The 10387-nt window shown below is 48.0% G+C and overlaps 1 protein-coding gene across 1 annotated transcript; it reads right to left on the bottom strand.

Annotated features, from left to right (window-relative positions):
- Positions 1 to 5091: 5091 nt before the first annotated feature.
- LOC124676288 (cytochrome P450 72A14-like) lies at positions 5092 to 10123 on the bottom strand. Its single transcript, XM_047212372.1, has 5 exons — positions 9877 to 10123; positions 6996 to 7216; positions 6648 to 6892; positions 6062 to 6437; positions 5092 to 5520 (listed from the first exon to the last, which is right to left on the bottom strand). Exons 1-5 carry the CDS (start codon positions 10106 to 10108, stop codon positions 5092 to 5094), a joined length of 1503 nt encoding a protein of 500 aa, XP_047068328.1. The 5' UTR covers positions 10109 to 10123.
- Between the last annotated feature and the right edge of the window lie 264 nt (positions 10124 to 10387).

Genomic DNA, 10387 nt, shown 5'->3' with positions numbered 1-10387 from the left:
CCTAAGGCCCACGCACGTGCCAAATATGGTCTCGTTCCGACAAACTATGTGGTGAAACGGGCCGTTTCCTTCTCATTTCCCCTAAAAGCCATAGAACTCCGGACGTCATAGCTCTATTCGTGAAGGGTTTTTCAAGATAATTGCCATAGAACTCAGTTCCGTCTTTTGCAGTGGTTACTAGGACACATAAAATGACGCCACGCGGCTCCGCTCGAATTTTTGGCTCCCATATGATCCCAAGATTCTCTTCGGTTCACCTCCGAGGGAGTTCCCCCCTATACATGCAGAATCTGCCTAAGTGTAGGAACCCCTGTCCGAGAAGCCGGACACACCTGGGGGGGGGGGGGTAGCCTTGGATATAAACCATCTCAAATCACTTTTGTGCATGCCATGTGGACACACACAAGTTTTGGGGCCATTCCCTACATCCGATGCTCGATTTCTGACAAAACCCTAGTTCCGTTGACCGCGCGGTCTACCCCTTTGGCTGCATCCCATCGGGGGTCCCCCGGTGGGCATATGCCTCCATTTGAGCTTGGTTAGGTCATAGGTACATGTGGAAACAAGGATCATCCCATATGATCCCAAGTTTCTCTCCGGTTCACCTCCGAGGAGTTCCCCCTATACATGCGAATCCGACTAAGTGTAGGAACCCCCTGTCCGAGAAGCCGGACACACCTGGGGGGTAGCCTTGGATATAAAACAATCTCAAATCACTTTTGTGCATTCCATGTGGACACACACAAGTTTTGGGGCCATTCCCTACATCTGATGCTCGATTTCTGACGAAACCCTAGTTCTGTTGACCGTGCGGTCTACCCCTTTGACTTCATCCCATCGGGGGTCCCCCGGTGGGCATATGCCTCCATTTGATCTTGGTTAGGTCATAGGTACATGTGGAAACAAGGATCATCCCATATGATCCCAAGATTCTCTCCGGTTCACCTCCGAGGGAGTCCCACCTATACATCCAGAATCTGCCTAAGTGTAGGAACCCCCTGTCCGAGAAGCCGGACACACCTTGGGGGTAGCCTTGGATATAAAACCATCTCAAATCACTTTTGTGCATGCCATGTGGACACACACAAGTTTTCCAGCGATTCCGACGCTCCGGTGGTCTGTATCTTGGAAAACCCTAGGGCGGGGACCCCGCAGATCTACCCCTATAGCTTTCTCCGTGCGAGGGTTTACCAATGGAATTTTTTTACTTTTTTTGCTTTTTTTTAGACATATGTACATGGAAACCATAGGTTGGGCATACTTTACCATAAAATAGGCTCTGTTTGAGCCGTGGCGGGAGTTTCCACATATAGATCCTGGATTTTACCAAGTGCTAGCCCATGTATGCGGAAATCGTCAAGGCGGGTACATGCAAGGTTAGCCAAACCTTACATCACACTTGTACACATATGTTATGGGCATATGCAATTTTTCCAGCGATTCCGACGCTCCGATGGTCTGTATCTTGGAAAACCCTAGGGCGGGGACCCCGTAGATCTACCCCTATAGCTTTCTCCGTGCGAGGGTTTACCAATGGATTTTTTTACTTGTTTTGCTTTGTTTAGGACATATGTACATGGAAACCATAGGTTGGGCATACTTTACCATAAAATAGGCTCCGTTTGAGCCGTGGCGGGAGTTTCCACATACAGATCCTGGATTTTACCAAGTGCTAGCCCATGTATGCGGAAATCGTCAACGCCGGGTACATGCAAGGTTAGCCAAACCTTACATCACACTTGTATACATATGTTATGGGCATATGCAAGTTTTCCAGCGATTCTGACGCTCCGATGGTCTGTATCTTGGAAAACCCTAAGGCGGGGACCCCGCAGATCTACCCCTATAGCTTTCTCCGTGCGAGGGTTTACCAATGGACTTTTTTACTTGCTTTGGTTTGTTTAGGACATATGTACATGTAAACCATAAGTTGGGCATACTTTACCATAAAATAGGCTCCATTTGAGCCGTGGCGGGAGTTTCCACATACAGATCCTGGATTTTACCAAGTGCTAGCCCATGTATGCGGAAATCGTCAACGCCAGGTACATGCAAGGTTAGCCAAACCTTACATCACACTTGTACATATATGTTAGGGGCAGATGCAAGGTTAGCCAAACCTTACATCACACTTGTACCTCATCGATCCATAGGATTAGGCATCTCAGCCCCTCCACCGCTGAGCAATAGTAGACACCGGTAGCTCGCGCACTAGCTCTCTCCTCCTAAAGATTGAACCTTCTCTCTTCCCTCAAACTCGGCTATGTAAATACTAAGGGAGACGAAGCTATCCCTTACGGCTGCTGGAACGTGCGACCCATTTAGACTTAGATTTTTATTTTACTTGCCGAGGAGAAAAGAGGGCATGTCTTCGACGACTTAAAGGGAACAAGGGCGAGGTGGAGACAACGTGTCCGAGGTTGTGCGATAGCGGCGGCGCCCATGATTAATAAAAAGAAGTAAACATGTTGACGAAGATAATAAAAGCAAAAAAGAAGTTGCAAATTTGACTGTTACCCCCGACATGCATCTAGGCGCAAGTAATCAGGTTTGCGGGTCCACACGACCTGGACCCAGCAACAGCCAAATTGCGCGCATTGCAACTTCTTTGCGCCCATTAATGGCCAATTAAGCTAGGGTTATAAGCTCATGCTACTGAGCTCGGCGAGATAATTAGGGAGATCTCTCCTTTTAAACTAGTGAGAATACTCTTAGAATACCGAGGTAGGACTAATCCGGCCCCCCGTGATCACGATCCGTTTCTGAAATCCACGTCCTCAGAAGCCGCGTGCCAACTCGTCTCTCACGCGGACCCGCTCCTCGCCCTCCGCCCTGCGCAATCGGGATCCCGTTCCCGTCTTCCCTCTCTCGAACCCGTCCCCTCCACGGATCCGTCTCCGCAGTGGAAAAGGATGGATCATCTCCGGCGATACTTCCGCCTCACATCCTCCCAGGACGCTCCTCTTATGCTGCAGCAAAGGGGGCAACAGTAGCGCCGCAGTGGGGGAGGCAGCAGCATGCGGCGGAGGTCGGCGCACGCTCAGCAGCAGGCGGCGGAGAGCGACCTGGTGATGCGAAGGCGCCGTCGCTGCTGCCACCACTTCCGCTGAGTTCGCCTCCTGGACTCCTGGCCGCGCCGCCTTTTTGAGTGCTGCTGCTGTCACGCGTCGCTCCGCTCGGGATGATCCAAAGCTTTGGAGTCCAGGGTGACAGTCACACTCGCGGCCTTCTGTTGTGGATCATGCTCAGACGCTTCTTGATCAGCAATCTTGCTCGACACTTCAGATTCCTGAGCCTTTGTTTTGTACCGGTGCTAGTGTGGCCCAGATTGACTCTGGTCCTCGTTCTCATCTTCTTCATCGTCTATGTGGTCCTTGCCATCTCTCATTTGTCCCAGGAGGAGCGGGGTTGCTAGGGCCGGCATGGCTGATCGGCTCCACACCCAAGCCAATGGAGAAACCCTGCTAGGAGGCATCTTGGCAGGCGCGTGAGTGTCGAACAGCATACACACAGGCCTCTCCGTCAGCAATGAATCTTCATCAACCACACGAGGGCGATGCCCTCCATCAGAAGATCCACCTTGCGCGGCAAGGATGGTACGCCCGAGAGGAGTACCCATATCTTTGACAGTACCTAGGAGGCTTTGGGATCCACAAAGATCACATCACGACTGGCGAAGCGACAGCATGCAGTTGCGCCACAATCTCTTTACCCCTCGCCGTCTGCTGATTGGGTTTAATAGGTGTGACAGGGTAGTTCAACTCAGCATCCCCAGAACTGGACTGCATAATTCCCCTAAACGGTGGTGTCATGCACTTGTAGCATTGGAGTCTCGGTGTCAACAGCCATTGGCGGACGCAGCGGGGGGGCCGAGGGGGCCGTGGCCCCCCCAGAAATTCTGCTGGCCCAAAACATATACCCATGGAAAAAAATGAAAAAAAGCCCATCCTGCCATCCTGGATACGGCACCAGCTGAGCCGCACTTCCCCTCGACCACGACCACGAGGCACGAGGCCTTGATTCCGATTCCCCACCCCGTCCCCCAGCCGCCACTCACCGCTGCCGCCCCGCCGCCGCCCCAGGCCCGCCGCTACTGCCCGTCGGCCACGCCCTGACGCCTGCCGTCGACTCTGCCCCAACTGCCCGCCCATCAGCCCATGCCCCGCCTGGCCGCGCCGCGCTGACCGCCGGCCCCGGCCGCCGGCCACCTTGCCGCAGCACTGCTGAATGCGGAGGCACTGCCCTGCGACCAGAACTCCAGATTCCAAAAGAAGTGAGCGGCCGATTTGTGCATATGAGTATATGACTCTCTGTCTCTCTGTTATGCACTTATGCTTGTTTAGTTGTATCAGTGTATGTTAAGTCTTATATGATGAAGATTGAAGAACACATAAAATTGCTAAATTATTAATGTTTCAATGTTTCAATTCCGTATAAATGAAGAGAAAAAGCCAAATTGCGCTACTTTTTTTAGAAAAAGTCATGTTTCAATATTTTGAACTATTTGTATTGTAATCGTGCACATTTGATATATGTGTTGAACTCCAATGCAATGAATTTGTCTTGTACATTGTTCATTACTTCATTATGCAAAGGTTTTCACATTTTGGGGGGTGCGCAAAAAAAAAAATTGAGGTGTGCACCCCTCCAATTCTTTTCTGCGTCCGCCACTGTCAACAGCCTTTGATGCACTGGGTCCTGCTCGGTAGCATCACCAAAATTCTTATCCTCGGGGCTTTCGCCAGCCACATCATCATTATCAGTATGCTTCCCAATCCCAGGGCTAAATGGAAAGTCTAGTAAGGAATTTTCTAAACTTGGCACCCACTCATTTAATCCTAGATTCGTCTCAGGATGTTGTAAATTTAATATGGAATATTTTTAAAGAATTTGTCCGAATTATGAACCACTTTTACTTTTCTCACACACATCGATATCTTTGAAAGTTGATTTCACTTATTCTTACACAAATACTCCATACAAAGTTAATCCACGACCATGCCTTTTACACGTTGTCGAGTGGGTAGAGTCATAGAATCCAGCAGTTATGTTGTACACGCAGTTCAAGCTATTGGATTTGTAATATGCAGCTCACGGAAGCCTCGTGAGCCTGAGTTGCGCGCCATGCTGTGGCTGCAGCAAGCCGATGGGGAACGGCGCGTGCCTATAGGACGGCGAGAGCTCAAAGGAGAAGCGCTGCAGAATCATGGCGATTCCCATCTTGGCCTCAAGCAGCGCGAAGTTCTGGCCAACGCAGATGCGTGGGCCCCAGCCAAACGGGAAAAATGCTGGCGTGTCAACAGACGCCTTGGAGATCCCCTCGGCGAACCTCTCTGGCTTGAACTCATCAGCGTCCGCGCCCCAAACATCTTTGTCGTGGTGGATGAACAAAACAGGCAGCGTGAGCACCACGCCCGCCGGGTACCTGATGCCACCAAGCTCCATCGGCTTGTATGTCTTGCGCTGGAGCGCCGGCGCTGGCGTGTATAGTCGCAATACCTCGTACAACACCATGGTCACCTGAAAATGCCATCGCAATTTCAAGATGCAACATTAGACATTACATTCATGATCTTTTAAAATCTCAAATGAACAAATGAGAATGGACTTTCAGAGCAGGTGCTTGGTGAGCACCCGTATCCACAACGTCAATACTGCATCAAGATTCGTGCAATTTTTTTTTTCCTCACTCAAACAATTTCTCATATTTGTATCTCTCACATCACACATTGTTTGAACTCAAAAATTTGCAGATCACTTAAACATAACAATTGGAATCTGGGAAAAATATTTTCGATTTTTTATGTCATTATTTTTATATGTATTTCAAGAAATTATTTTGAATTTTAAATAATTTTAAATTTAAATTTGCACGAAAAAAATCCGAACTATTTTTCCGTCATTCTATATGTTATTTTCGAGTGACTTGCAAAAAAATCTAATCAAAATATTATATAATCTGAGAGATAAAAAAAGAAAACGTCAAAAATTGAGAAGGTGCGTTTCTCCAAATGAATTAGAATCTACCGGTAAGATAAATTAAGATGACGCTGCAACTTACGATTTTTAGGCGACTTAAGCCATCGTAATCAGGCGCGCTGGCGCCGAAGACAAGCATGACCTCCTCCCTGGCACGGTCCTGCCACTCTGGGTGCATGCAGAGCACAATCATCGACCACGTGAGCAGCACCGACGTGGTTTCCGCACCGGCGAAGTAGAACAACTTGCATTCTCCAATCACGTCGTCTGTTGTGATACCGGTGCCGTCTCCCCTGCAGTGTTCCATGTTCGACTCTAGCAGCAGCCCGAGAAGATCATCACTTGTAGCTTCTCCTGCTTTCAAAGCGTTCTCTCTTTTTGTGATGATCCCTTTTAGGATCCTCCCGATCTCCGCAGCAATCTGCTTCATCCTTCGGTTGCCTTTTGTTGGGAAGAACCTGCACATGGAAGTACAATCTGCTGTATTGTAGGAGCCAAGCAAACTAGTATTGCCTTTTTTTTCTCAAATGAGGAGTGATAGCCGGTCTATGCATCAATCCATGCATACAACTATTTATTGTATTATTAGAGGTTTAAAAGTTTACATCTCATGGGGTCACACGGGATATATATAAAAATCAACCAACGAATGAAAGTAAAGAACTCACATGTAACCGGGGATATGTATCCTGTTGATGGCCAGCATCATGAGCTGGACCTGCTCCACCTGAAGCTGGAATATCCTCATGCCCTCGAGGTAGTTGCTGCCGAATGCAGCGCGGGAGATGACATCCCCTGTCAGGTTCTGCATAGCAGGCCAGACATCTACCTCGCATGGCACATCAGCGGCTGCTAAACCTTCCCATCTATGTACCACCTCCGTGCAACATTCTACAAAAGCCGGCAACATGCGCTGAAAATGCAACACAAATTTTGTTTCAGCCTGAACAATGCTGTGTTTGTTCACGGCCAACCATTGCCTATTTTTCTTGTCGATAACAGATTATAAATATAACCTTGAGCTTCTCCAGATGGAAGGCAGGGTTGATGATCCTTCTATGCTTAGCCCATTTTTCGCCCTCATGGATAGCCAAGCCGTTGTGCAACATCCTCTGAAGTCGGCCAAACGTGAGCTTCTCAAAGTGGCCGAACTTGTTGGACAGAATTTCTCGCACCAGTTCAGGTTCTGTGATGGTCACTCTTGGCACCGGCCCAAACCAGGTGATCGACATTTTACCTGTCAAACGATTTTTCTTATTACAGTGAAGCTTGTTAGAAGTTCTTTAGTATTATTTAAATTTACACGTTTTTATTTTCCATTTATGGAAATACTTTTGTACACCCACGCATGGGTGTGGATGTTTCTATCACCGTTCATTTATTCCTCGAGATTCGTGCCCACCATGGTAGATAGAAAGATTCCTTTCTCTCTCCTCTTTTTATCCGAATCTTAAAGCACAATGAACGGTGACGGAAACACCCACACCCATTTATCTTTAGTATGTGGAGTAAATTGGTAAAGTACTGTCAGGGTGATGCCATCAACAATGTTGCTAGAACATTAGACCCCCCAAACTCCACGCATCCACTAAAATAAGAAGGTTGGAGTATTTGTTAAGTGGACTGTGGGAGACTACTATGAGATGCCACCGAAGATGTTGCTAGATCATTAGGTTTCATAGAAAGCTAGCTATTTGGCATTTACCACCAAACCTAACGCATGTATCAAAAAGTAACTGTGGGTTCTATGGTCTATTAATCATCAATCATACTATTGTGGGTACTTTCCCAATTGGACTATTGAGTTGATCTTTAGCCTAAAGATTGATGACGTCTACTTGTAGCCAATATGAGTACAAAGTTGGAACCAAGGGGCATCCATTCCCTTTAATATACTTTCTCCCAGGCCGCTCTCTACCCGAGCGACTCCAGAGGCGGAACTCAACCCCACCACCGGTCCTCCTTCCTCCACTTGAACCTAGCCGGCGCCGTCACCGATGTTGGAAGCGGTGTCGCCGCCCTTCTCGCCAAAGGACGAAGGCGGTGGCAGGATATCGCGGCGACAGCTGCTCTACGAGCAGTGGTGGGGTGGTGGTGGTACAAGATGACGCGACGATCTGACACGCAGCTCCGACATGATCCTCGAGTGGCGGGTCAGATCTAGGCCTTAGGGCCCAATCTAGGCCGGCTACCGGCCATGGGCGGATTGCATCCGATGCGTTGCGGCCGCCATCTCCTTTGTGGCTACGTCCAACGGCGGGGGGGCTACTGGTGTGCTCGAATAAGGAAGCGTTCCTAGGGGATCTGTGCTTGATGGCCGGTCTCATTAATCTCACAGTGACGAGTTTCGGAAAGCTCCACCGGAGATCTCCATTGGACGCATGGTGCCTTCTGATTACTGGATTGGAATTGCTCTGCACACGACATTTCATGTACGAATCCCGTACGACACAATCATCCAGTGATCCTTGTTGATGCAGCAATATAATCCATGGGTTATGTGCCACGGTCGGACAAAAATCGGACAAATTTCGTCGTACATGTAGTAGTGCTCCTCTATTTCAGCTTGCGCGGCTTCGGGAGGGAGTGGCGCGAAGATTCGTTGTCTATTGACATTTTGGGAACTATCGGTTTTCGATTTTCATGGTGAAGACAGTGACAAAATGTCATGGCGGCTCAGGTCTGAGGACTACGAATGGAGGATAGAGTCTTCGAGGGGATGAAGACTTGTCTTTGTGATTCACGACTTGTAGCATGGGCATCTGCAAGCGGGAGTGGCAGCATTGGAGGAGAACAACGTCTTGTATTTCAGGTTGAAAATATAAGTTATGATCTTAATTGGTTATGTCTAGCAATGGCTTTATTTAAGGTATTGTTTGAGAGAATGGAATTTCTCCAGGATGAAATCTAAGATATATGATCAGGCGACGATGCCACGTGTGCATTGTTTCCTTCTTAGAGGCGTCGCGTTTGGAGAATTTGAACTCCATGTGTTGTCTTGACGGTGGTTTGTTGGTGGTTTGTGCTGCAACTACAAGGAATTGATCATTATAAGGGGATCTTTTTTTTCTTCTTTTTCTTTTTTTGTTCTAGGGCTGTCTACATCCGTAATATCTTTACAAAATTTTATTTTTGCAAAATCTGAATTTAATTGGGATGAACCCCGGCCTCAACATTGGTTGATGCACACAACCATTTATTAATGAAAGGTATATAGTATTCACTTTTATACTGCTTTAATAAATACAAAGGAAAATCATCATAGTGCATGTATGAACGTATAGCTAATTAGAAGCCCCACGTAATAACTCAGGTGGCTCATAAAACAAAGTTAGGAAAAAAGTTAGCTTATTTTAGTAGCAATAACAAAAATTTAATCATTTCGACGACGTGGGCTTAGCCCAGTGGTTAGGGTCGTAGTGGCGCACCCTAACGACTAGAGTTTGATTCCTGTCAGGGACGAATTCTTGAATTGTCACGCCAAGTCCCGCTTGTACTATATCAATAGTGTTCTAGTTCCTCCTAGACACTGTTTCATTTTTTAAAAAAATTTAATCATTTCGTGGACACATGTTTGCGGCGAAGGTGAACTAGCTCAGCTACCCCTCCGTTAACAATAGCCTCGCGTTTCGGGTTTGGGTTAAGTCAAATTCTATAAGTTTAAACTACAATAAGAAAACATCAACATGTTAATATTTTAGTAGTATGAATTTTATAATATAGATGCCAAGTACTTTTTAAAAAAATTAATTTAAAATTTTCAAAGTCAGACTTTGACTGAGCTGATCGGAATCGTGGCGTGAAGCAATTGTGAATAGATGGAGTAGCAAACATTGCGGTCGGGTTTAGGAAACGAAAGAAAGCAAATTAAGAGGAGAAACTAGCTAGAGCACGCACCGTGTTCCTTCATGGTTTGGTGGTGCAGTGGCATCGCTCGCGGCACGATGTCATGGCAGCCCAGCGGCATGGTCTGGGACCTGGCTTCCTTGCTGAGCCGCACGAGCAGCAGCGCGTCGCCGGCCAGGGAGCGGTACGCCGTGCCTCGGAGGCCCTGCGACCGCAGCGCCCGCTCCAGCCGCCGGGGCCTCCACCACGCCCACTCCAGCGCCCTTACGGCGCACCACGCCATGACCGCGCCGGCGACCGTGTATAGCACCAGCTGCTGGTCCTCCCATGGAAAAGCAAGCGGCGGTGATCTTATGCCGCTTGTGATCATGGTCAACGGCATCTGACGTTTTGTTCGTGGGGAACAGGCTGGGGCAGCGGAAGGGGAGTGAGTGAATTCTTCGAGACATCCTTGTATATATGTACATCCCCGCGCGTTGACGTCCCCAGTCTGTCCCTACTAGTCATTCACTGCTTTGAGATGGATGCTACTCCGTACCTTTTTTGTAAAAAAAAGTCCTTT

This window comes from Lolium rigidum, chromosome 7, assembly GCF_022539505.1.
Source record: "Lolium rigidum isolate FL_2022 chromosome 7, APGP_CSIRO_Lrig_0.1, whole genome shotgun sequence".
Lineage (NCBI taxonomy): Eukaryota > Viridiplantae > Streptophyta > Magnoliopsida > Poales > Poaceae > Lolium > Lolium rigidum.
This window is presented reverse-complemented; position numbering and strand designations above follow the sequence as displayed.

Excerpts from the sequence above, each read along its gene's own strand:
- LOC124676288 (XM_047212372.1), bottom strand. The coding sequence starts at position 10,108 with ATGGCGTGGTGCGCCGTAAGGGCGCTGGAGTGGGCGTGGTGGAGGCCC. Across the intron at positions 7,217-9,876 it reads CCAAACCATGAAGGAACACG|GTAAAATGTCGATCACCTGG; the intron begins GTGCGTGCTCTA and ends ATCGTTTGACAG. Across the intron at positions 6,893-6,995 it reads TCCATCTGGAGAAGCTCAAG|CGCATGTTGCCGGCTTTTGT; the intron begins GTTATATTTATA and ends TTGCATTTTCAG.